The 27,806-nt window shown below is 37.5% G+C and overlaps 1 protein-coding gene across 2 annotated transcripts; it reads left to right on the plus strand.

Moving 5' to 3' along the window:
* On the plus strand, positions 1–27,806 carry RNF20 (ring finger protein 20). Of its 2 annotated transcripts, none has more exons than XM_032164707.2 (20): positions 1–62; positions 1,517–1,671; positions 6,370–6,537; positions 6,657–6,804; positions 6,963–7,145; positions 10,255–10,373; positions 12,302–12,448; positions 12,619–12,696; positions 12,881–13,000; positions 15,062–15,241; positions 16,195–16,330; positions 16,652–16,773; positions 16,894–17,267; positions 18,494–18,611; positions 19,199–19,348; positions 21,886–22,098; positions 25,274–25,399; positions 25,563–25,703; positions 26,373–26,474; positions 26,710–27,806. In XM_032164707.2, the coding sequence occupies exons 2-20, from the start codon at positions 1,543–1,545 to the stop codon at positions 26,884–26,886; spliced, it is 2,931 nt and encodes a 976-aa protein (XP_032020598.1). In that variant the 5' UTR covers positions 1–62; positions 1,517–1,542; the 3' UTR covers positions 26,887–27,806. The 2 variants fall into 2 exon arrangements, with proteins under 2 accessions (XP_032020598.1, XP_058301204.1); XM_058445221.1 differs by lacking the exon at positions 1–62 and adding an exon at positions 322–448.

A 27,806-nucleotide genomic window follows, 5' to 3' on the forward strand; every position in this document is an offset into this window, starting at 1 on the left:
AAGTTCTGCCCCGTCGCCGCCGCGGGTCAGAGGTGAGAGCTGGAATCGCTGCACAGGCCTTGGTGAGTAACTGCTGTGAGTTCTGTTCGTGCGCGGCGCCAGTTCAAAGAACTTAGGTTAGATGACGCTTAGGGCCCAACAGGACTGTGCCGGGCCTCAGGAGTCTCCACCCTCTCCAGTTCTGGGGCCGTCAGTCTCCTGGGCCTGCAATTATCCCCGCTGAGGCTGAGGTCTTTGGCTTTTCGCGAGTTGGACTGCAGCCTTGTTCTGCTTCTGTGTCTTCTCTCTCCAGGCGAGGTCCTACTCAGGTTGTTGCCAGCGATAGTCCTCTCCTGGAGCTTGAATTGGAAGCAGAGTAGTCTTGTTAGTCTCGGTGATGGCTGGGTTGTTTCCTGAAGTAGCCAAAGTGCTTTAGTATCCATTCCGCATCCTTTGAGCACCCTGGAAGGTAGGCAGGGCAGACGAAAAATATATTCGTTAATATTGTGCAGTTGAGGAAACCGAAGCTCTTGGCGAATTCACTGTTTCAAAGCAACACGGCCTCTAAGAGGCAGAACTGGGAACTAAACGTAGGGTTGCAGAAAACAGTGGAGAGAGCGTTTGGAAATAGGGAAAACACTGCAAACGTTAAAGAAAAGCTGGGGTTTCTGAGTGCTTACTTTGTGTTCGGCATTGTGCCAAATTCTTTGTATAATTATATCATCCATTTTATTTTATAATAAGCATACGAAGTACATACTGTGGTTATTTATTCTTGGGTTAGGAAACTGAGGCTCAGAGATGGTAACTGACTTGTCTAGTATTAATGACTTTAGTAAGCATTTCACAGATCTCTTTCAGCTCTGTGATTCTTTCAACACTGTAGTATTAACTTCTGGCATAATCAAACTGCCCTTTTCTGATTTTGGCATTACAGGAAGGGAGATTCCAGAACTTTATTTTTGGTCTCTTCACCCTTTGCCCATTGTCTCATTTCTTATCACCATCGTATTTAGAAATTTATAGTCATGTAAATTTAGCCTTGACTTTCTTTTTTTTTTTTTTGAGACAGAGTCCCGCTCTGTCGCCCAGGCTGGAGTGCAGTGGCGCAATCTCAATCTCGGCTCACTGCAAGCTCCGCCTCCTGGGTTCACGCCATTCTCCTGCCTCAGCCTCCCAAGTAGCTGGGACTACAGGCGCCCGCCACCACGCCTGGCTAATTTTTTGTATTTTTTAGTAGAGACAGGGTTTCACCGTGTTAGGCAGGATGGTCTCGATCTCCTGACCTCGTGATCCGCCCGCCTCGGCCTCCCAAAGTGCTGGGATTACAGGCATGAGCCACTGCGCCCAGCCCGCCTTGACTTTTACTCTACAATTTAATTGTTTTTTTTTCCTCAAAGAGGAATATGGAGATGGTTGTGGAATTAATGGATCCAGGTTAAAGCGTTGGCCAGAAAAATTGCTAGTTTTTACTCTATTGTTTTACTCTATTGTTGCTTTGCTTACATATGTCAGTTTCTGCCTTTTTTTCTATCAGGAAAACCGCTGTCATCTTCTGCCAAAATGTCAGGAATTGGAAATAAAAGAGCAGCTGGAGAACCTGGCACCTCCATGCCTCCTGAGAAGAAGGCAGCTGTTGAAGATTCAGGGACCACAGTGGAAACAATTAAGCTAGGAGGTGTCTCTTCAACGGTATGAGGAAACAGTGCCATGAAAGTGTGCTTTTCTTCTGTCAGTTGCAACTTGAAACTAAAAATTCATGGAAGCTTTCTGGAGAATGGGGAAGCTATTTGAAAAGAAGAGGGAAATAAAACAGGCTGAAAGTAGGTAAAATGATGTGGTAGTCAGTTCTGGAGGAGAGATAGATTGACAGTTGTTCTTTGTTTTCAAGGTATACTTATATTCTTTCGAGAATCTGGGAATGTGGTGCCTGATACAACATTAACTATAGGTATTTAGCAGTGGGAAGAATACATTTATTTTTCATTCACTGAAAAAGTCAGTACCAGATTCTAAGAGACAGTTTAGCGATCATTGAGAGTATGGTGAAGAGTGGGAGTCTGAGACCAGACTGCCTGGGGTTGACTGAGCTGTACCACTTCCTAGCTGGCTGACCTTGTGTTATCTTTCCTTTGCCTGTTTTCTTGTCTGTAAAATGTAATTAGAGTACCTGCTACATTAGATTTTTATGCATATAAAATGAGAGTCCCTGTTAAGGGCTAACACTTTGCATTTAATATAGTAAATAGTCAATAAATGTGAGCTAGTATTGGGCTAGATAATATAATGGTGCATAACATAGATATATAATGTGAGACATATAGTAAATAGTCAATAAATGTGAGCTAGTATTGGGCTAGATAATATAATGGTGCATAACATAGATATTATCCTTGCTCTTATGGAGCTGACAGAATGAGTATTATATACCAAAATCTCATAGTAATGTTATATATCTTTTAGACATCAGAAGTTTACAGGTTTTGATCTACATCAAGATTTTGCTTTTTTGAAAATCAGACATGGGGATGTGATGTTAAAATGCTTTACATTTGTATGGCTTGCAAAACCACATCTATTACTTGTTTGATTTCGAGGCCAAGGTTTATTTTAGAGAGGCTGATTATTTTTTTTTTTTGAGTCAGAATAATAGGAACATTCATAGTGAGTTGTTGATGAAGTGTCATTTCTGAGGCTGCCTGGGGTTCTGGTACTTAATATTGCTGGCAGGAAGTGATTTTTGTCTTAGCACTGCCTTACATCATGCATTCCAAAGGCATTTATTCACTCAATATATAAATATTTGTTGAGTATTTGTTATTTGCCAGACACTGTGCTTTACACTGAAGACAGCCCCTAGACTTTAATTTGTAGGGTAGCACTGACAAGGGAATAGACTGTTTAGAGTGGGATATGTGCTGTTCACAGGGATAAGCACATACTTATGGGAAGCACATAGCACACACCCCAGTGTGGACTTTATCCAGAGGCAATGAGGAGTTATTGGATAGTCTTAAGTAGGGGACTAACACGCTCTGACTTGTGTTTGGAGACTATAGAAGAGCAAGGGTTATAAACAAGAATCCAGTTAGCAGACTTTTTTCTTCTCTCCTTCTTACTCTCTTTCGCTATAACTGCATCTCTCCAAAGGTGGGGATCTGAGGCATGTATCCACTGATCCCCGCTCCAATTGATTGAAGGTTGCCATTGAAAGCAGTACCTCCTGTGCATTTTGAGATTGCTGTTATGAGCCAGCTGTGATTGGGGACAGAAAAACTGAGTCTCCAAAGTGTGTTTGAAGTGGGAACAATGGCGGTGTAAATGGAGCTGTCCACTACAACTGTGCTGAAATCTGGCAGGCTGACAGGACTTAGCACAGATTTTTTGCTATAGGAGGCCTTTGCAGTAATCTTAATGAGAAATCGTGGTGGATTGGACCACTGTGGAGGTAGCATTGATAAGATCTGCTGATGGATTGCATAACTCACGTGAAAGATAGGAGGGAGGATCATCCCAAGATTTTGAAAGTAATGGAGTTTTTACTTACTGAGCTAGAGAAGTGTATGAGAGGAGCAGATTTTTGGGAGTCATGGAGGATGAATTGAGTTTGGTTTGGTTTGGGACATATAAGTTTGAGATATTTATTTGACCCCTGAATGGATAGGTAGTTAATAAGCTGGATGCTGGAGAGAGGTCTGAGCTAAACCTGTACATTTGGGAATTGTCATTTTGTAAGTTGTGTTTACATCTATGAGACTACAGAATCCTTTAAGGAATAAGCATAAAGAGGTCTGCTGGGGCACTACAATATTTTCATGTCAAGGAATGAGAAAGGACTAATCAAAGATACAAACAAAGAGGGACCAATGAGGTAAGAGGATAGTAAGAGAGAATGGGTTCCCAGAAGCTCAATGAAGAAAGTATTTCAAGAAGGAGCTGATTAGGTGCCGCTGATGTGTTCTCATTCAGGTTTCAGTTGGAACAAAGGGAGTAAAGGGAGGACAGAGGTGTTATATTTAATAATAGAGATTTCATTGGAGATACCAAAACACCTATGTTGGTGAAATAGTGGGGATGGCACCCAGTTTTCAGTGAGCTTAAGAGAATATGAGGGGAGAGGAATTAGGAAAAAGAGAGTAGAGACAATGCTTTAAGGGAGTATCGCTGTAAAGTAGATGACTATATAATGACTGATCATGGAATTTAAGTTCAGTAAAGAAGGAGGTGAGAGAAGTGAAAGGTATAGGACCAATGGATGGTAGATTCTGGAGAAGTTAAAGAATTTTTGGAGTAAGGAAACTGGAGAGAGTGAGCTGGAAAAATAGTGGTAGTTGTGAAGAATGAGGTGTTTGAGCTTATAGAGGACATGTAGGTACAAGTAAGACTAAATGTGGGAGTTGGTGGCTGAAGGAGGTAGAAGACAAGATCATTGGTGAAGAGGAGTTTAATGACTTGATGATTCAAGTATAGGAAAGGTTATCTGTATGGGTATTGAAATCATTAAGGATGATGACAGGAAAAGTATTGAAGAGTGATAATAAGCTAGGTGCTAAGTCTGAGAAATGTGAGGAAACGACGTGGGCATTTATAGATGAATTCAACAGAGCATGGCGGCAGGTGGTATAGGCTAATGGCATGAGCTGCAGAGGTAGGACGTTTTAGGGAGGAAGGGGAGTAATGGCCTGGAAGTGGCAATGGAAAATAAGGAGGATATTCATCCCTCTCTGGCTTCAAGGGGTGTGGAAGAGAAACAGCCACCACTGGAGAAGCCTGCAGGGAAACAGTTTCTCATCCAAGTTTCAGTTAGAGCAAGAAGGGAAAGGCAATGTTCAGAGAAGAGTTTGAGGATATAGTTTATTAATAGTGTTAATAAACTGGTGCAGTGGGAAAACTGTTGACTACTTTGGCATATTAGGAATGTTTTAATTAAAATGGAGAAGAGAAAAATGAGACAAAAATGGGTGGTGTAATAAGCAATTGTTACTTTAAAATAGTGATTTCATTAATTTCTCAGAAAAGTAAGAATATTTTTCCACATGCTGGTTCTTTGCTTGTTATATCCCCGCATCCCACCTTCCACCAACCCCTCCCTGGCTTGTCCTAGGGAAGGAGCTGGAGAGAGAAAAATACTGAGAGGGATGTGAAATTACTAATGGAGTGAGGGTTTTGTAGAGACAGAAGAGAACAGGATCCTGAGCACAAGCTGAGCTTTTAAGAATGTGTGCATAATTGTGTGAATGGGTCAAAGAGATGGGGAATTGAGGTGTTTTCCCATCTGATGGCTTCTATTTTCTCATTAAAATAGGAAGTAAAGCTATCTGTTTTGTATGATGTAAAAGGGGGCAGGGTTTGGTAGAGGTTGTTGTTGCCTTGATGGAGAATGGGAGATAGCTCACTTGATAAAGAAAGATTTCTGGACAAATTACAAGATCTGTTTAGGTTCAGAATTCATTTTGTAAAGGCATGGGTTTCTGTGGTTTGATGAACTTCTCTAGAAGTCTCAGCATACTGGGTACAGGAATGGAATAGCCAGATATCTGGATTAATTCAGATTGGGGTTTGTTCACAGAGGTAGAATAAAAGGATTAAGGGCAGAGAACTAAGGAGGCTGTTAGGCAGGTGTTTGAAGGAATGTGCTATATAGCATATGATTGAGATATGGATGGTAGCAGTTATAGAAGGAGACTGAAAGGAGAAAGAAACGAATTCAACATTCTGGAGATATAGATGAGATAAAGGGATTGGTATATTGGGTTAAGGGCACGAGATACCTGGAAAGATGTGGTGTTATTCAGAGAATGGGAAGTTGGAATTTAAGATTTCATATGTGGTACAGTTCCAGATAATGACAAAAGTCTGAGATGTGTCTTTTGAAATGCATGGCTGAAGCACAGTGGAGGAGATAATCATTGGAGTGAAGGAACTGGAAAAACTGACAGCCTAGATGCTAGAGGATTAGATGGTCTGTTCACATGTATGGTGAAGTCACCAGATATATTGGCAGGAACTGGGATAGACAGGGATCCAGGTGCTGAAGTCTTTAATGAAGGAAGGATGGTGCTTAGGAGATAGATGACAGTGTTGATTGGAGTCGAGGGTGATCTAGCTGGGTGGTGGCCTTAAAGTAGCATTACTTTGTAGATGTTCATGTGACTAGAACAGTGAGATGGGTTGAGGTTCTGATGTATTTGTGTGTATTCTTTCCTCACACCATCATATATCTGTTGTTTATCTCTTCTGCTTCTACTTCTTAATTACTTGTAAGATTTTTAAAAAGTCAACAGCTTTATTCATAGAAAATAACTAATGAATAATTGTGACCTTGTTGAGTTTAATGGCTCATTTTTCTAATTTCTTTGTGGAGACTAATATGATTGGTTTACTGGGCAGGAGGAGCTAGACATTCGAACACTGCAAACCAAAAATCGCAAGCTGGCAGAAATGTTGGATCAGCGGCAGGCCATTGAAGATGAACTTCGTGAGCACATTGAAAAACTGGAACGACGACAGGCCACTGATGATGCCTCCCTATTGATTGTCAACCGATACTGGAGTCAGGTAGCTAACTTGTTTATTTGCTCAGATTTTTATTTGACCACTTTAGTTCTCCTTACTGTTCTCTTCATTTCCAAAGTTGTGTCCTTTGTTTCTTCATAATTGTACCTACCCTTCTCCAGTTTGATGAAAACATCCGTATCATCCTTAAACGTTATGATCTGGAGCAGGGCTTGGGAGACCTACTCACAGAACGAAAAGCCCTTGTTGTGCCTGAACCAGAACCAGACTCTGATAGCAATCAGGAGCGTAAAGATGACCGAGAGAGAGGCAAGTATTCGTGATGGATTCTATCACTGCATGCTATCTGGGTTTTTGAAGTAGAGCTCTGCTTTGAGGCTTTCCATTTGAGGGAAAAAAAAAAATGGATTTTGTTATTTCCAGTTTATAATTTTGGGGGGCTTCTTTTTTTCCCCCTGTGTCCTCAGGGGAAGGGCAAGAGCCAGCTTTCTCTTTCCTTGCTACTTTGGCCAGCAGTTCCAGTGAAGAGATGGAGTCTCAGCTGCAGGAACGTGTGGAGTCTTCCCGCCGAGCCGTGTCCCAGATTGTGACTGTCTATGATAAATTGCAAGAAAAAGTGGAGCTCCTATCCCGGAAGCTAAACAGTGGAGGTGAGGCAAGAGCCTGGAGGCCGGGAGTAGTGGAGGAGGAATAAGAATTCATTTTTGCATGCTAATTTGTAGTTTGCAAGCTTACATATTTATTTTTATTTATTATTTATTTTTTAAGACATAAGGTTTCACTGTGTCACCCAGGCTGGAGCACAGTGGCACCATCATAGTCCATTGCATCCTTGAACTCAAGCAGTCTTTCTGCCTCAGCTTCCAAATAGCTAGGACTATAGGCACATACTACCACACCTGGCTAATATTTTAACCTTTTTGTAGAGAGGAAGTCTTGCTATGTTGCCCAGGCTGGTCTCAAACTTGGCCTCAAGAGATCCTCCCTTCTGGCCTCCCAAACTGTTAGGATTACAGGCATGAGCCACTGTGCCTGGACTACGTATTTTAATTAAATTTCTTAAAATTCTGACCTTCAGTGTTACTGGTAATGTCTTCATTATGGCATATTAATCTTTTATCAGTGCTTCTCATTTTGAGCCACATGACAATCCTTTAATAAGCTGAGTAAAGAGTTTATCAGCTCTATACTGATATACGCTATTAATGACAGTTTTGTAAATAGCAGAATTAACTTTATTATTTAATAAACAGCTCTGATATCTGGATGTTTTTATTGTGTATGTAGGCTATTGATTTATAGTGATAATACTTTATTTTAAATAACAATTATATTATTTAATAATTTATTAGTTACAGAATTTTGACTTGAAAAAGTTAATTTTTACTTAACTTTTTTATTTTTCATTATCTCTAATGTTTTTAAAAAGAGTTGGCGCAGGTTTTAGCATTGACAGATGATCTATATGGTTAAAAGGATGATGAGAAAATATTCTATAGATGAAAGAGTATCTATTTGAAATAAAATAATTATTTGGAATAATTGTGTTACTCAGAGTTAATGCAAAAATTAATATTTGTACAGTAAAGTATTTGTGTAGCTAGGTTACATCTTTAGTCATTTGTGGCATAAATACCTTGCTCAAATGCAAAAAAAAATGCCTTGATTTCATGTTTTCAATAATAATCGTGGTCTAGTTGTAATATCTTAATTTCCCTGCTTATCATTAAGATGTTTAACCTTTCGTTTCTGAAGGAAATAAGTTGAATGTAATGGAGGTTGAACCATTGGATGAACGTAAAAGAATTGTATTATTCTGTAATTTTGCTTTTAAGGGTAATTTGGTCTAAGTTGTCAACAGAATTAAGCAGTTTGTAGATGGCCTGTGAAAATTTGGTCAAGGGTTTCTTTCGCTTTTCCGTTAGATTATGCATTTCTGTATTATGAGGAAAACAGATACTTGTTTAAAAATACACGAATCGGAAATACAAATAAGTAGACTACAAAAGTTTCCCTGTGTCATTTATCAAAGATAACCATTTTAAACAATGTGTTTTATGTCCTCTCAGACTTTTGTACTTTTGTATTCATATATTACATCTATTTGCATGTCTCCAGCTAAACTGTGTCTTGGTTCAGTGGTTTGGCTCACTCTTCTTTGTTTCTCTAGTTTCTAGCACTGTACCTGGCATCTAGTAGATGTTTAGTCAATGGGGAATGAATGGATGTGAACTTCCCTCTCACCTAATATTAAATAGTGGTGCTTTGTGTATGCCCATATGCTTCTTTCTCCTTTGGCTCTGATTGACTAGTTAGAAGGTATTGTTAAATTTTAGTAATATGGTAATTAATATGCCATGTGCATTGACTATGTTAAACTTGATTTCATAAATGAATATCAAGTGAAATAATTGTTATTTAAAAAGGGAATAAAATGAGTAGTATATCAAACCACTTTAAAATTACTCTTTGATGGCATGCATTTTATGGTCAGGTTTAAGTTAAAAAGTAGAAACATTACAAATAACCATGCCATTTGTAACACAAAAGGCAATTGCCATTGGTCAGCTGAACTTTCTAAGAGATAAAGATGTATAAAGTATGAATTATAGCATCAACTGTAACTTGTTTGAAAGTTGATAACCCCTCACATGTTTATTTGGTCTTTGATTCAAAAGAATTGCATTTATGGGCTTGTTTATAAATTCACTAAACATTTATTGAGCTTTTATTGTATTCTAGGCTCTGTCCTCAGTGCTTAGGATATTGAGAGGACTAAAATTCAGTCTCTACTTCTTAACTCAGGTTATGAATCAGAATCACCTTGGGAGTTTTCTGAGCATATTCTTATTTTTGGCTTTGCCCATGGAGGTTCTTATTAAGTAGGTATGAGATAGGTCCTAGGGAAATGTCTGTTTTAAAAGTTCAACAAGTGATTCTGATGGGCAATCCTAGCTTGAAAACCACCATATGACGAACCTGTTCTGTATTGATACTAAGAGTAATGCCAAGAGGTGATATGAAAAAGCATGTTTTTCTTCCTAACTCCCTCTGATGGGTGGTATATATCCTGAGAGTATCTGGTTTCATTTAATACATTTGGATTTCAGCTATAGTATTTGCAAGTCTAATTTTAAACATACTAACTTGGTGTAGTGAGTTCTGTGGATTTACCTACCTGCTTTGTAAATAGTAGTGTACATTTTTGGTTTTTAAGCTTCAGAAGTGCCCCTAACAGTATTTCAGAATATATGATATGAGAATATGTGATAAGAGCATATGATTCTTGCTTTGTTATTCAGGCTGGTCTCGAACTCCTGGCCTCAAGTGATCACCCTGCCTTGGCTTCCCAAGGTGCTAGGATTACAGCATGAGCTGCTATACCTGGCCAAGGATACACAGTTTTAAAATATGACACTATAGGCCAAGTGGTGGCTCACACCTGTAATCTCAGCACTTTGGGAGGCCAAGGTGGGTGGATCACCTGAGGTCAGGAGTTCGAGACCAGCCTGTCCAACATGGTGAAACCCCATCTCTATTAAAAATACAAAAATCAGCCGGGTGTGGTGGCACGCGCCTGTAATCCCAGCTACTTTGGAGGCTGAGGCAGGAGAATCGGCTTGAACCCAGGAGGCAGAGGTTGCAGTGAGCCGAGATCACGCCACTGTACTACAGCCTGGGCGATAGAGCAAGACTCCATCTAAAAAAAAAAAAAAGACACTATAGATGCTAAATTAAAGTATAGTTCTTCTTCCCCAGATAATCTGATAGTGGAGGAAGCAGTGCAGGAGCTGAACTCTTTCCTCGCACAGGAGAATATGAGGCTACAGGAATTGACAGATCTTCTTCAGGAAAAGCATCGCACCATGTCTCAGGAGGTACTTAACCAAAAAGGAGAGATGGCTGTGTCTAGTGGGCTGTGGCAGACGTTGACTTACAATCCTGAGCACCTCAAAGATTACCTTACTCTAGAAGGCCTATCATATCATAGGGGATTTTGTAAAACACAACACAACTCCAAACCTCCAAATAATGAATTACCCTAAATATAAAAGACTGTATAATGTTATTGAGGAATGGCATGGTAGAAATTCAGCAGGGAATGGGGAAGTAGAAACTACTACATTGATGATGTCCTAGGAATTTGAGGAATGTGAATTTTCAGTCTAAACTTGGGCGCAAATAATGCCATGATTAAACCATGCCAAGATTTGGACATTTATTTATTTACACAAAATGATCAAGATAAAGTGATGATAGGCCTTAAACGACTTTTCTGATACTTCTGATGATCATTTTGATTTAGTTCAAAATAGATTCTACTGGAATTTGCCCTACCTTAGTTTGGCCACTGAATTCTCATGCTAATTAGTAATTTAGTAGTTACCATTTACTTAGTGCCTAGAATTTAAGCACTTTATGAATGTTATCTCCAATGTCAAAACAACTCCCATTTTATTGCCAAAGAAACAAATTCAAAGAGGTTAGTGATTATTCTGAGGGCACATAGCTAGAAAGTGATTGAGCTGTGTTGTGACTGTAGGTCTGTTTGACTTCAAAGCTCTTGTTCTTCATATGCCTTAGTTTACTAAACTCCAGTGTTAAGGTCCATGCTGGGCTGGTTGCATGAATATCATCTGGGGAATTTATTAATTCATATGGATTATCCTGGACCTTCAAAGAGGTTAGAATGTAGTAGCCCTTATAAATAAACTAGAGTCTAGTAAGAAAATAGAATAGTTTTGTCATGTTTTAAGACATTGACTAGGTGCTACCAAGATGGAGAGGTCTCTCTTTTCTAGCCCTTTGACAAATCTCAGATAGTATTACTAACCTGGAGGGCAGTTTGCTAAACTGTGATGTCCTTGTTGGCTCTCATGACTGGCTGTTGATGCTGCCTGTCAGCTGGGTTAATTGTCCACTGGGATACCTACAGGTTGCCTCTCCATCATGGTAGTCTCAGAATGGTTGGAATTTTTATATGTCGGCTGACTTCTTCCAGTGATCATCCCAAGATCACCAGGTAGAACCTTCATGGCCTTTCTGATATAGCCTCAAAATTGTGTAATGCCATTTCCATTGGGTCTCTAAAGTTGACCCAGATTCAAGAGGAGGGAACAAAGATCCCACCTCTTGTTGGGAGGACTTTCAAAGGATTTTTGTGTCATGTTTTAAAACCTAGCACAAAGGGTATATATAGATTAATGTGAACATGTAATAGTTTATTAGTTAAAATACTAAATAGTGTTAGCTGGTGTATGGCTCCTAAATAGAGTATCTGACTCTAGATTATAGTATAATCTATACTGTATTGTATCTGACTCTAGATTGCTCTGGGGTGAGCTTGAAAAAGTATGGAAGTTTTCCTTTTGTTCTGAATGGATGACCTTTTGTGGGAATGTGGAGAGAGAAATTTGGGGGTAAAAATGGTTTTTTTGAAAAAAATATTTATCTAACAAAACAAAAGATACTATTTTTTATCTCTTAAAAATTACAAAATTTTTACGAGTTTGTGGTCCGTCCACAGAAATGGTGCTTTTCAGAGGTAGAAAAATTATTGAATCTTAGGCGGTCTTTTCTTTGTGTGAGAGTTCTTATAGACTTTAGACTTAAAGTTTGCATGATTATAACTGACCCAGAATTGTTGGAGGAATCCGTGATTTCATTTTTATGATCATGCATTGGGAAGAGGGTGAAGCATCTTCTATTTGCCTCTTTTCTATAATTACACATAAGCAAGGGTTAATATTGTGGAATTTGGTCTCTTTTTGCTATATGTTTCTGAATGTTTGTCTTTGGGATGTAGTTCTCCAAGTTGCAGAGTAAAGTAGAGACAGCTGAATCACGAGTGTCTGTCCTGGAGTCCATGATTGATGACCTGCAGTGGGATATTGACAAAATTCGAAAGAGGGAACAGCGACTCAACCGACACTTAGCCGAAGTCCTAGAACGGGTCAGTGCTGTTTTATGGCTTGGAGACTAGAATCTTGTAAGGAGTGTTCTCAGGAAGACTCACCTTGGGGCATGGTACTTGAGGAAAAAAAAACTCATCCTTTGAATGTACATTGGTTATAGACTGAAATCTTAGAGTCTCTCACTGAAGAATCTTTGTCTTCTCTCTAGGTGAATTCCAAAGGTTATAAGGTGTATGGAGCGGGGAGCAGTCTGTATGGCGGCACAATCACTATCAATGCTCGGAAGGTAAAATCAGTGACTCAGGACATGTTTTGGACTGTATGTCAGCCTTCATGCTTAGGTACTTAGGATTGTGTTCGCAAGTGACATCGTGGGGTTTTGCTGGAATAGCGAATCAGTGAAGATAGGAAGCTTAGAAATGATTTAAGAAGAATACTTATTTATTCTCTATTTTTCTGCGTCTCTCCAGTTTGAGGAAATGAATGCAGAGCTTGAGGAGAACAAAGAGTTGGCTCAGAACCGTCTCTGTGAGCTGGAGAAACTTCGGCAAGACTTTGAGGAGGTCACTACACAAAATGAAAAGCTGAAGGTAGGAACGCATCCCTGAAGGGCAGTAAAATCAGACATTTTGCTGCTCAACTCACGTATATACATAGTTGTGAATCTGCGTATTCATGAGGGATAAGAAAAATGTAGACAAAATCCAACATCCTTTTATGATGAAACTCTTAACAAATTAGTTGTAAAGAAGTGTACCTCAACATAATAAAGGCCATATAAAACAAGCCCACAGCCAACATTATACCCAATGGCAAAAGGTTGAAAGCTTTTCCTTTAAGATCAGGAACAGGATAAAGATGCTCGCTCTCATTACTTTTGTCCTAGCCAGAGTAATTAGGCAAGGATAAGAAATAAAGGCCTCTTAATCAGAAAGGAAGAGGTAAAGTTGTTTCTGTTTAAAGATGACATGACTGTATATATAGAAAACCTTACAGGCTCCATGAAAAAACTGTTAGAACTATAAATGAATTCAGTAAAGTTGCAGGCTACAAAATCAACATACAAAAACAATTGTGTGTCTGTATACCAACAACAAACTATATAAAAAAGAAATTAAGAAAACAATCCCATTTACAATAGTATTAAAAAAAATTGTGAATAACCTTAACCAGCGAGATGAAAGAACTGTACACTGAATGGATAAAGAAATGTGGTGTGTGTATATTTGTGTGTGTGTGTGTGTGTGCAACAGCATGGATATACCTAGAGGACATTATGCTAACTGAAATAAACCAAGCACGGAAAGGCAAATACTGCATGATCTCACTTGTATGTGGGATCTAAAAAAGTGAAACTCTTGGAATCAGAGTGTAGAATGGTGGTTACCAGGGTTGGGGAAATCAGGAGTTGTTGGGGAAAAGGTACAAAGTTTTAGTTATTCAGGATGAATAAGTTCTGGTGATGCGTAGCATGGTGACTATAATTAATACCGTATAAGAGTAGATCTTAAATGTTCTTGCCACACACAAAAAGATAATGTGAGGTGATGGATTTGTTGATTAGCTGGATTGTGGTAACGATTTCACAGTGTATATGTATAGCAAAACATCACATTGTATACCTTAAATATGTATAATTTTTATTTGTTGATTATACCCTAATAAAGCTGGGGGGAACAAAGAAAAAATGTTAAGTTTTGTTGATATATCTACTTCTTCACTTACATATTTACTTATTATATGTACCCTGCCTTGTCCTGAAAAGGATTTAAAGCAACGTACAAAGATATGTAGACTAAATCAAGGTGCTCTAATATAGGAGTTGTTGAGAAAAATGAGAAGTAGGGTAAACTAGGGTGAGGATCCAAAATGCATTAAAGTGGGGCTTGTATACAAGATGTTTGCAGGGGGCATATATATACTGTGGAAGGGAGGCCATTCACATGTCAGTACTTGCCTAAGTGGTTCCATAGATTAGGCTCTGCAGTTTTTTGCTACCCAAACAGAGAAAGAAACAGGATTGGTGATCCTGTTGGTCTTCAAACCTGCCCAGAAGAATTTTCTTCTTAGGTTCTTAGGAGAATAAAAGAGATTCTGGAAGTCTTCCTCACTCCTCTTTCGATCATAGTCATCTCTATTTTATAATTTGTTTCTAGGTTAAATGATGTGAATAAAGATGTTTGAACTGAAAAATAAAAAACAAAACAAAAACAGCCTAAGTTAAATCAGTTAAAAGTGTTTGATAGTTGCTTAGGAGAGGCATAACTACTTTTGATACCCTGTCAATATTTTTCTCTGTCATTGTTATTAAAGAGAACAAGTTAGTGACTGGGGTCTTCAACTATGTTTTTAAAATAAGCATCCTGACAAATTTTACTCTTCTGGTGGCTCATTTGCCACAGAATATGAAACACATATCCAAACAATTCTAGGAGGAAAGAATACAGTATATCCAGGTACCATCTCCTAGTTAGTCTAATTTAATTTTGGGGTAGATTTTTCATAACTAGAGCAATGGGTAGATAACTTAATAATCTTTATAAAATTGTCTGTCTTGTGTAGGACATCAGTGAGTTCAAAATTTTACTTCCTGTCTAGCCTCTGGGGCAATGCTAGATTCTGCTTCTGACTTTGCTTTGGGCCCTCCTAAGGTGGAATTGCGGAGTGCAGTGGAGCAAGTCGTTAAGGAAACTCCAGAATATCGCTGCATGCAGTCACAGTTCTCCGTCCTGTATAATGAGAGCCTACAGTTGAAAGCACACTTGGATGAGGCTCGGACCCTGCTTCATGGCACCAGGGGAACCCACCAGCACCAGGTTGAGCTTATTGAGGTAACAGCCTTGCCTTGTCTTTTGTATATAAGCTTTCCTGCCTCCTAAGTTTTACAATTTTACTCCCTCACATGCAATTAATCTCTCATTCAGCTGCCATTCATAGAGTGGCAGTAGGTCTTTGGTAGGTATTGGGCATATAAAGATGAGACAACAGAATTCCTGCCCTCACAGATCTTGTTGTCTGCAGTAGTGGGAGAATAGTATCCATTAGAATGCAATGTGGTACAATGGCAGCATAGCCAAAAGATGTGATACATGAAAACAGAGTGTCTAATTTGACTATGGAAGTTTCCTGATTCTACTCGAAAAAGTAAGGTTTGAATATTAAGGATAAATACAAGTTTATTGGTAGTTGAAAGTGGAGAAGAGGAATTCCCAGCATGAGAACAGCATATATAAAGTTATGAGAGAGAATGAGAAATAGTTTAATATGGCTAGAGCTTACATGTATGGGAGAAAATAGTGGGTAGAAGCTGCAAAATTACTTACATTACTTAAAAAGCATATAATGGCACCAGTAGATGATTTTTTTAAAAGATAGAAGCTTTTATTCATATATTCATTTCTGTATCTTCCATAGTTTTTAAGGTAATGGTTATAATAGTTGGTCTTTTAATATATGCCTGACAAATGAATTGAATACTATTTTACATATGTTTATATACTGTTTTATAGTTTAGTTCTCCAACTAAATTCTAATGTTCTCAGAATAGGGGGCCATTTTCTTTATTTTTTCCGTATCCTGTCAGTTTCCAAATTAGTCTTTTGTAGCTATCTGGTTTCATTACGTTTAGATTGAACTGGAAATTTTCAGAGTAATCCATTATTGATATATATTTTTCTCTTTTTAGATTCTTATAGATCAAATTTAGGAGATAGAATAATAGATTATGATGATATTTCTACATTTTAATAAGAATTTTTTTATTGGTTCCTTTATCTGTCTGTAGCGAGATGAGGTTAGTCTTCATAAGAAGCTGAGGACTGAAGTAATTCAGCTAGAAGATACATTGGCCCAGGTCCGCAAGGAGTATGAAATGCTGAGGATAGAATTTGAGCAGACCCTTGCTGCCAATGAACAAGCAGGTATAATGATTCTCACTCCATGCAGTATTTTGCTGTAAATACCTTCCTTGAAAGATACAACACAGACCCCAGGGTTTGTTAATGCTGACTTCAACTCAGAAGTCCTAAGTACCGTAAATCCTGTAATTCATTTTGGTTCACAGCCTGGGTGTTTGTTTTTTAACTCAAGTTGACCAGTTTTGTTTTCATCTTCTGAGAACGAGTCTTGTCTTTGGTAATTCTCCCTATTTCTCAGTGCCTCCTGATGTGTTCTCCTTTTTCTGTCCTTGTGCCTTTGCCCTTACCATGGTTCCTCATAACCTTGTTGTTGCTGTATTTAAGGCCCTATAAACCGGGAGATGCGCCACCTCATCAGTAGCCTCCAGAATCACAATCACCAGCTGAAAGGGGAGGTCCTGAGATATAAGCGGAAATTGAGAGAAGCCCAGTCTGACCTGAACAAGGTAACCAGAAGGAATAGAATAAATATCATTTGCTGTTAATGCCGTAAAGCTGTTTTTGAATGAGGTGGGCAGTGTGGTTATCATAAGAGATGTGCATCTTTCTTTTCTTTATTCTCCCAGACACGTCTGCGTAGTGGTAGTGCCCTCCTCCAGTCCCAGTCTAGTACTGAGGATGCTAAGGATGAGCCTGCAGAGCTAAAACCAGATTCTGAGGACTTATCTTCCCAGTCCTCAGCTTCAAAGGCATCTCAGGAGGATGCCAATGAAATCAAGTCTAAACGGGATGAAGAAGAGCGAGAACGAGAAAGGAGGGAGAAGGAGAGGGAACGAGAAAGAGAACGGGAGAAGGAGAAGGAGAGAGAACGAGAGAAGCAGAAGCTAAAAGAGTCAGAAAAATCTGAGAGAGATTCTGCTAAGGATAAAGAGAAAGGCAAACATGATGATGGGAGGAAAAAGGAAGCAGAAATTATCAAACAATTGAAGATTGAACTCAAGTAAGAGCCATATTTAGACTAACAGTTTCTGACTGAAAAGCTAAGATTAAGACATAATGCATGAAATGTTTGGTTCTGATCGTTGTAGTGTTTTAGATTGTACAATTAATTTGGTTTCAAGTCTTGTTCAAGTGCACAGCCAAAATGGCCTGCATGACTATTTAGTATTTTGGTTCAGTGATCGAGTACCAGTAAACCGATGATTGTAGCCTTATTTTTCATGAATCCAAATTAAGGAAAAGGATGTCATGACTGAGGTAACGCTTCTGAGAATTATTGGAAATTAACTACTGCCCTTCACTGGATTTGAGCAGATAGCTGGCGTTAATTGTAATTTAAATGATAATAAGTGGAGTATTTATATATCACTGTAACTTGAACAATATCTGATCTATCTGCCTGAGAGTTAACTGGTTTGTGAATATGTCATATCTTTCTTAGGAGATTTACTCCTATAGACATTGACACACTAAGATAGACCTTTAACTCGGTGAATTTATCTGTCATAACCTTATGCATTGGCCCTTCTCCTATAAAACCAATAACTTCTCTGGCAGAACGGCTTACTTCTTGCTCCTTATTTTCTATGGTTGACCCTTTGTTGATGTTTGGATTTGAGGGACCACTGTGCTCAAAATGCTGAACTTTTTTGGTATATAAAAGTTTAGTTAAGAGGTTTAGTAATTTAATAAGAGGTGAAGTTTTAGTCTTTAGCTGATGGTTAATCATTCAGCTGTCAAATCTAGGATTAACAGTATATCTCAGACTTTCAAATTTTTCCCTTTTTTTCCCCCTCTTGAACTCTTTAAGGAAATTTTTTTTTTTTTTTTTGTGGTGTGGTATCAGAATCATCTGAGTGACTTGTTTAAATCACTTGTTTAAATTTTTGGACTCTATCCCCAGACCTACTGAATCTCAGTTACTCAGGGTTGGGGGCCACAGAAATTTGCCTATATAACAAGTACACAAATGTCTGTTTTATAACTTTGTTAGAGGACTTTGTCAGAAGGGAGAAATGATTCATTTTTATACAGCTTACCTTTCTGTACTTTCTAAGCATATCCAAAAGTCTTTTGATAGTCTGTACAAAATTTTATCTTTTAGGCGTGATATGAAATGTAAAATGAAACTGTTTAAAAATGTTCTGCTCAATCAAAATTCCCTTGCCGTGATGACTTTTATTTTCTTATTACATTGTTCCCCTCCCTCTATTACACCTGTCATAGGAAGGCACAGGAGAGCCAAAAGGAGATGAAACTATTGCTGGATATGTACCGCTCTGCCCCAAAGGAACAGAGAGACAAAGTTCAGCTGATGGCAGCTGAGAAGAAGTCTAAGGCAGAGGTATTCTAGTCTGCTATTACCTGTCTTTCTGGTTAAAATCTTCATTTGTGGGATTTTCCTTCATACTTGCCAAGGATATAATTTCTTTCTTTATCTTTAAAATTAGTGTTTAAGTGCAACATTTTCTGCCTTTTCAAAGACCATATGAAGTAGAGATTTTAAAACTCTCCATAGGATGGTAAAATATATCTGAATTACTGGGGTTATGAGTAGGCTTTCCAAAGTATTTATTCCTTGTTTTTCCTATGTAATTCATTGCTACAGGGATAATCTTTTTCATTACTTTTGGGAGGAATGTCTTACGCTCTTAAAATTTTGAGGCCTAAAAAAAGGATGAGAACCACTATTTTAAAGAAAGGTACCTGTGCACTTCTCCAAAATGTTGCTTATAGAAGCATGTCATAGTAGAATGGAGTGATGTTAAAACAAATGGTGTTATGTGATGTTTTAGTATATTATGTTTCTTGTTCTGTAATTCTGTAAAGACTCTTTGGGTATTATGGACCCTCTATCTTTGTACAGTATTAATTGATTTTTGAAAATGTATTATAACTTTTTATTTTTGTGCAATTCCTTTCCTCCTATAGTTGGAAGATCTAAGGCAAAGACTCAAGGATCTGGAAGATAAAGAGAAGAAAGAGAACAAAAAAATGGCTGATGAGGATGCTTTGAGGAAGATCCGGGCAGTGGAGGAGCAGATAGAATACCTACAGAAGAAGCTAGCCATGGCCAAGCAGGTGGACACACTTTCTTTATTTAATTGACTTTTTGAGTAAATGTTACTTGACAATAAGTTATTGCCTGTGAAATTTGCTTTTTCATTTTGGTCTTTTTTTGATTGTTAATATGTATTTTTCCCTTTTGTGTGTATGTTTTAATTCTTACCTTCAAGTCTTTAATCTTTGTTATTTTGTTTTGTGTATTTGTGAGGCAAGAAATTTACTTTTATTTAAATGGACATTTATTGAAGAGCTAGTCTTTCTCTGCTGTTGTTCAGACATTTATTGAAGATCTAGTCTTTCTTTGCTGACCTGGAATTAAGGGTTATAGTGAATATAAAATGAAAAATAAGATGTAAGATTTTATATACATTATGATTACAAATATATGAAACTAAGAAAACTATGCTTATAAATAAATATTATTATATATTTCTATGTAGTACATATACTACATAGAAAAACTATGCATATAAATATGTGATTTATATGTAATAAGGATATAATATATTAACCAATATAATATATTGATTAAGCAGTATGTTAACTATGGCTATTTTGGGGTCATAGAACTATAGAGGTTGTTCTCCTCCTCATAATGAATATGTATTTATTTTTAAATGCCAGTGAATTTTTATTAACATTCAATAATAAAGATACTGAAAATGCTTGGAAAAACCATATATGTATTCTGTGTTAGTACACCTTCATAGTTTTTAAGAAATAGCAAAGTAACAGTGAGATGGAGTAGGTTTAATGGTAAGTTGATCATGAAGTGCCTTGAAAAGAAGAACTTCATTAGATCCTATACACATTCCTTTTGTTAAAAAGTGTAATTTTTGGCTGGGCGTGGTGGCTCATGCCTGTAATCCCAGCACTTTGGGAGACTGAGATGGGTGGATCACCTGAAGTTGGGAGTTAAAGACCAGCCTGACCAACATGGAGAAACCCCATCTCTACTGAAACAAAACAAAAAAAATTAGCTGGGCTTGGTGGCGCATGCCTGTAATCTCAGCTACTTGGGAGGCTGAGGCAGGAGAATTGCTGGAACCCAGGAGCGGAGATTGCAGTGAGCCGAGATCGCGCCATTGCACTCCGGCCTGGGCAACAAGAGCAAAATTCCATCTCAAAAAAAAAAAAAAAAGTGTAATTTTGACTTTTCTTAAATCTGGTAATTGCCGCTTTTTCTTTTCTTCCCTCTCTCTTAAGGTAATTATCAGGAAATTGTACTATTATAGGTTCTAGAACAAGTAAAAAGAGACCTATGTTCTTGTATAGGATGACTCACTATCTTAAAAATGTTCAGTCTTTCTAGTTTATGTATTAATGTAATGTGATCTCATAAAAGTGCTTTTTTTAAGTTTTGCTTTTGTTTATTTTGGTACTAGACGAACTGGTTTTAAAGTACATGTGGATAAGTAAACAAGAGTAACAAGAGAAATTGAAAAAGAACAGCCCTGGGGTCTCTTCCATATGTTAAAACATAAAGTTTCTGTAGGTAAAATAGCTTGGGACTACTAGACAGGCTATTAGAACTGAATAGAAACTTGAGAAATAGATGAAAGTACACATTATATTTATTATATGCTAAATACATAGTTTTAAATCAGTGAGGAAAAGAAAAACTGACATGTGATGGGACAAAAGTAAAAAAAAAATATTAGAAAAAAGTTACATGCATACTTGAATACACTAGGATGATTTCCAAATGGATCATAGATAATGATATTTTTAAAAATGCATCCATCAAAAAGCTAGAAGAAAATCATTAAATTCCTTTATAATTTGGAGTGGAGACCTTTCTATGAATAAAAGACTAGAAAACATGAACAAAAAATTGATAATTTTGAATTAGTTTTTAAAATGATGCAAAACTTCTACATTGCAAAAAACACTGTTAGCAAAGCCAAAAGATTAAATGACAAAAAGTAAAAAATATTTTTAACTCTTGTTACAAGGAAGGCTTATGTGATACAAAAAAAACCTCTCCAAAATAGAGAAAAAAACTCAAGAATCCAATGGAAGAATAGGCAAAAGAAATGAATAGGTTACAGAAAGAATACAAGTGGTCTTAACCATGTGAAAAGATGCTCAGTCTCACTTAAAATGAAATAGATACAAAGTAAAGCTATTATTAGATACCAGTCTTCACCTATCAGATTGTTACGAGGCTTTAGATGTTTGCAACTGCTGGAAATCCTGTAGATTCAGTATTTTAATTGTCGAAAAGCGTGAGAAAATGTGAGAGGTTATAATGGAAGTACTCTTAACCAATTGCTGCTTGATCCGTTTGTCTAGATTAAGGTAAATTCAATTATTGTGTGCTTTAACTGACGTTGAGTACAGATCAACTAGTAAGTATCAGACCAACAATTGGTGCCAGTGACTTCAGATAATAGAGCTTCTGTATGCCTAGTGACAAAACACAGCTTCTTAAAACTCTGTCACTAAATTAATTTATATCTAAATGAACAGTGGGAAAGTTTAGTTTCCTGTGCTCATCCATTGAAGTTCGAAGATTCTTCTAAAATGAACTCTCTTCCTCCATCCTTTAGGAAGAAGAAGCACTCCTCTCTGAGATGGATGTCACAGGCCAGGCATTTGAAGACATGCAGGAGCAAAATATCCGTTTGATGCAGCAATTGCGGGAGAAGGATGATGCAAATTTCAAGCTCATGTCAGAGCGTATCAAGTCCAATCAGATCCATAAGTTGCTTAAAGAAGAGAAGGAGGAGCTGGCAGACCAGGTGTTGACTCTGAAGACTCAGGTAATTAGGATGAGTAGAGCTTTCTGTTCTGTTGAAATAGGTGCTTTCTACATGATGATATAAGTAAAAGAATGATTATTGTGGCACATTTTTGTGATTGGAAAAAAATTTGAAAACTAAATGTTCATCATTAGGGTATTGGTAAATAAATTATACATCTCTACTGTTATTCCTACAAAAGAGTACAGCGTAGCTGTCAAATATGGATCTGCTAATATGGAAACATGTCTGAAATAAAATCAAGTGACTTGTTTTGTTATCCTTTTGCGTTAAAGTGTATGTTTACTTATGTTCCTGTGCTGTATATTTTAAAAATTTCTGGAAGGCTGCATGAGAAACTGTTAGAATTGTTACCTCTGGATATTGGGATGAGTTGTGGGTGAGGTTAGGAGGTATGGGTGATTTTACTTTTTTTTTTTTTTTTTAATTTCTGTAGGTTTTGGGGAACAGGTGGTGTTTGGTTACATGAATAAGTTCTTTAGTGGCGATACCAAGATTTTGGTGCACCTATAACCCAAGCAGTGTACATTGTACCCAGTGTGTAGTCTTTTGTCCCTTGCCTCCCTCTGCCAAGTCACCAAAGTTTATTGTATCATTCTTATGCCTTTGCATCCTCACAGCTTAGCTCCTACTTACGAGTGAGGACATACAATGTTTGGTTTTCCATTCCTGAGTTACTTCACTTAGAATGTTGGTCTCCAATTCCATCCAGATTGCTGCGAATGCCATTATTTTGTTCTTTTTTATGGCTAAGTAGTATTCCATGGTGTGACTTTTCCTCTGGGTAGATACCTGGAAGTGGGATTGCTGAATCAAGTGGTAGGTCTACTTTTAGTTCATTAAGTACTCTCCATACTGTTTTCCATAGTGGTTGTACTAGTTTACATTCTCACCAACAGTGTAAAAGTGTTCCCTTTTCATCACATCCATGCCAACACCTATTATTTTTTGATTTTTTGATTATGGCCATTCCTGCAAAGTGAGGTGGTATTGCATTGAGGTTTTGATTTACATTTCTCTGATAATTAATGATGTTGAGCATTTTTCTTATGTTTGTTGGCCATTTGTATATCTTCTTTTGAGAATTGTATACTCATATCCTTAGCCCACTTTTTGGTGGGATTGTTTGTTTTGTTCTTGCTAATTTGTTTGAGTTCCTTGTAGATTCTGGATATTAGTCCTTTGTTAGATGTATAGATTTTTTTCTCCCACTCTATGGGTTGCCTGTTTACTCTGCTGATTATTTCTTTTGCTGTGCAGAAGCTTTTTCGTTTAATTAAGTTTCATCTATTTATCATTTCTTTTGTTGCATTTGCTTTTGGGTTCTTGGTCATGAAGTCTTTGCCTAAGCCATTGTCTAGAAGGATTTTTCCATTGTTGCCTTCTAGAATTTTTATGGTTTCAGGTCTTAGATTTAAGTCTTTGATCCATCTTGAGTTGATTTTTGTATAGGGTGAGAGATGAGGATCTAGTTCCATTTTTCTACATGTGGCTTGCCAATTATCCTACCACCATTTGTTGAATAGGGTGTCCCTTCCCACTTTATGTTTTTGTTCGGTTTGTCAAAGATCAGTTGACTATACGTATTTGGCTTTATTTCTGGGTTCTCTATTCTGTTTCATTGGTTTACATGCCTATTTTTATGCCAGTACCATGCTGTTTTTGTGACTATGGCTTTATAGTATACTTTGAAGTCAGATAATGTGATGCCTCCAGATTTGTTCATTTTGCTTAGTCTTGCTTTGGCTACATGAGCTCTTTTTTGGTTCCATATGCATTTTAGGATTGTTTTTCTAGTTCCGTGAAGAATGATGTTGGTATTTTGATGGGAATTGCATTTAATTTGTAGATTGCTTTTGGCACTATGGTCATTTTCACAATATTGATTCTACCCATCCATGAGCATGGGATGTGTTTCCATTTGTTTGTGTCATCTGTGATTTCTTTTAGCAGTGTTTTGTAATTTTTCTTGTCGAGGTCTTTCACGTTCTTGGTTAAGTATATTCCTAAGTATTTTATTTTATTTTTTTTGCAGCTATTGTCAAAGGCATTGAGTTCTTGACATGATTCTCAGTTTGGTTGCTGTTGGTGTATAGCAGAGCTCTGATTTGTGTACATTAATTTTGTATGCTGAAGCTTTGCTGAATTCATTTACCAGTTCTAGCAGCTTTTTGGATGAGTCTTTAGGGTTTTCTAGGTATATGATAATGTGATCAGCAAACAGTGACAGTTTGACTTCCTCATTACCAATTTGGATGCCTTTTATTTCTTTCTCTTTTCTGATTGCTCTGGCTAGGACTTCCAGTACCATATTGAATGGTAGTGGTGAGAGTGGCATCTGTGTCTTGTTCCAGTTCTCAGGGGGAATGCTTTCAACTTTTCCTTGTTCAGTGTAATGTTGGCTGTGGGATTGTCATAGACGGCTTTTATTACCTTAAGTATGTCCCTTCTATGCTGATTTTGCTGATGGTTTTAATCATAAAAGGATGCTGGATTTTGTCAAATGCTTTTTCTGCATCTATTGAGGTGATCATGTGATTGTGTTTAATTCTGTTTATGTGGTGTCTCACATTTATTGACTCGCGGATGTCAAACCACCCCTGCATCCCTGGTATGAGACCCACTTGATCATGGTGGACTATCTTTTTGATATGCTTTTTGAAGGCAGCGTGAGAAACTGTTAGAATGGTTACCTCCACTTATTGGGATGAGTTGTGGGTGAGGTTAGGAGGTGGGTGTTTGTGATTTTACTTTTTACACTTTAATTTTGTTTGATCCTACTTTGTGCATTAATTTCAAAAAAGACTCTTTTAGAATGTCTAGCCATTCTGAAGGAAATACTGTTGGGCTTTTGTTTGAGTTCTAATTTATATGTTATAGGATGAATTGTCAGGTTTTAAGCATTAGCATGATATTCTCTATTTTTGGCAATTTGGAAAAGAATCTTTTCAGTCATTTTTCAGACTCTTAGTGAATCTTTCAGAGTATTTTATATTAAAAATAAAGCTTTCAGTTATCATAGTCTTGATGTATTTTGAAGGGTTCATGGGCAAAATCAGTAATAGTTTGAGATTTCTAACATATTGTATTTTGTGGGCTTATAGATTAACAGAATAGTTTTTTTTTTTTTTTTTTGTCTTTTCATTTGTGTTAAAATCTGATTTTCTGTTCAAAGGTTGATGCCCAGCTACAGGTAGTAAGGAAACTGGAAGAGAAGGAGCATCTGTTACAGAGCAACATTGGCACAGGGGAGAAAGAGCTGGGTCTTAGGACCCAAGCCTTAGAGATGAATAAACGCAAGGTATGATTGATTAATCTAATGATGGTTAGTCTCAGCGGAACAAATAAGTATAACACTGTTGAGATTATAAGTTCACTTTATTCCTTCAACTTGGGCTAACATTTTGTCTCACTGGGAATAAGAGGTGATACAATGATGTTACTTATTTGTACATCCTACATAGGCAATGGAGGCAGCCCAGCTTGCAGATGACCTCAAAGCACAACTGGAGTTGGCTCAGAAGAAGCTACATGATTTTCAGGATGAGATCGTGGAGAACAGTGTTACCAAAGAAAAGGACATGTTCAATTTCAAACGAGCTCAGGTAAAAGCAGTTGTCTTTTCTTGTCAGCTTTAGGTGTTTTCTGAGGTTGGAAGTGACCCATATCATGAAAGAATCATTAGTCCAATGTATGTCATTTCCTACTAGACTTGAGGGAGTTTGTTCAGGGAAGAGAGTAAGTCTGTTTTCTTCACTGCCATATCCTCACACCCTTTTATGGTGCCTCGCACCTAGTAGGCACAAAATAAATATTTGTTAAATTAATGAATTGGTAAATTGTTAAAGAAGTAGCAACATAGCAGCAGTAGAGGATTTTCAAGTTCTCCTATAATGTCTCTATTTTTGTCATGCTAGCTGTTTCTCATGATGTCTTTCTGTCCTTATCTGTAAGTCTCTGAATTATTTTAAACCATTCTACCTTCAGCTTAAAACTAATTACTATAAAACAAAATAGACTATCCTCTAAACTTTTAGATGTGTTTTCACAGGACTGAATTGGTAATAGTTAGATGCAATTCCAATTTGGGGATATGATTATGGTTGCCTGTTCTGAATCCTGCCATTTGTAGTTCTATACATTTCTACAAGATAATTGGACATAAAAGGACAGAAAGTCCTCTCTTTTCACAACAGAAAACTCAAGTCTATTATTTTTCTCAAAAATGGTAGATTTGGGTAAGTGTGTCTAATGAGTATGCTATCCTACCACAGGAGGACATCTCTAGACTTCGCAGGAAGCTGGAGACCACAAAGAAACCAGACAATGTACCCAAGTGTGATGAGATTCTGATGGAAGAGATTAAGGATTACAAGGTTAGAAAAAATGCCTCAGTGATTTGTTTTTTGTCAAGGCTTTAAGTGGCCTAATAGACTGGGAGAATAATTTACGTGATAGTAACCAGAGAATGGTTTATTTTGGCGGGCGGGGGGAAATGATGCTGTTTTTTTAGTGCCTTGTGGGTTTTCTTTCTTGGTTGTGTACTATATGAGAGACATTTGGATCATAAACTTTAACAGTTGCTGAAACTCTGACATCTTTTCTTTTTAGGCACGCTTGACCTGTCCGTGCTGTAACATGCGTAAAAAGGATGCTGTTCTTACTAAGTGTTTTCATGTCTTCTGCTTTGAGTGTGTGAAGACACGCTATGACACCCGCCAGCGCAAATGTCCCAAGTGTAATGCTGCTTTTGGTGCCAATGATTTTCATCGTATCTACATTGGTTGATCTAATTCAAGAGAAGAAGAGGAGCTGGCTAGTCAGGAACTTATTCATTAACCACCAAACCTCTACCTCTTCTCTCCTTGACTGTCACCTGTAGGACAGTTTATCAGTCAACTACCTTTCCTCCAGACTTTACTTCCAGGCTCTCCTCTTCAATAGCTGGATGACTTTAGCAGAAAGGACTGGTAAATACAAGCCTTGGGTTTCAGAATGAATTAGAAACAAACAACTCTTAGTGTCTTCCCTCCCAGCTTTGTTTATTTCGTGCTTTTAGACTTTTCAGTGTTTTCTTTTTCCAGCCCACTATATAAACTTGGATTGTCCATTTTCCTGAAGAAATCAAGTTGGTATTTTTGATGTGGAGAAGGGAACAAAAGTGGAAACATGGCTACTCTTGGGGAGTGATATTTTAAAAAATAAGTTGTCTATGGGCACACAGTTTTCTTCATTTGTGTAGCAAACTTTTTGTGAATGTGGATTACAAAATGGTATAATTGTGCTACTCTCCCCTGGGTGGTTTGCAGCCCTAATGAAATTATGTCTAGGATGATTCAGTCCATTTCCCATTTACTAGCGGAGTAACTTGTTAAGATCAGCTGGCTTTCTTGTTAAAGTTATTTAAGTTTTAAATGCTCTACTACTTCAAGTCTTTAAATTTCTTGAGACTAGAATAATTTTAAATAATATGACCCTTCGTCTTCTAATGAAATAAAGATTGAAGAGGGTGAGTCAGGACTGAGCTGGTGAAGAAATCTTCTGGGTATTCTGGGAATTTGATACAGAGAGAACTTGGTGAGCTATGAATTACTCTTAGTCTCCTTTTTACAGGGGTTGTTGTGATCCCTCTTTTCCAGAAAATTCTGTGGAATGTTTCTGTAGGACTTTGTTCTCCACAAGCTTGAATTAAAGCCGGATTCAGTTTG

Source organism: Hylobates moloch, unplaced genomic scaffold (genome assembly GCF_009828535.3).
Source record: "Hylobates moloch isolate HMO894 unplaced genomic scaffold, HMol_V3 SCAFFOLD_10, whole genome shotgun sequence".
Taxonomy (NCBI): domain Eukaryota; kingdom Metazoa; phylum Chordata; class Mammalia; order Primates; family Hylobatidae; genus Hylobates; species Hylobates moloch.

Excerpts from the sequence above, each read along its gene's own strand:
- RNF20 (XM_032164707.2), top strand. The coding sequence starts at position 1,543 with ATGTCAGGAATTGGAAATAAAAGAGCAGCTGGAGAACCTGGCACCTCC. Across the intron at positions 10,374-12,301 it reads ATCGCACCATGTCTCAGGAG|TTCTCCAAGTTGCAGAGTAA; the intron begins GTACTTAACCAA and ends TTTGGGATGTAG. Across the intron at positions 19,349-21,885 it reads AGCTAGCCATGGCCAAGCAG|GAAGAAGAAGCACTCCTCTC; the intron begins GTGGACACACTT and ends TCCATCCTTTAG.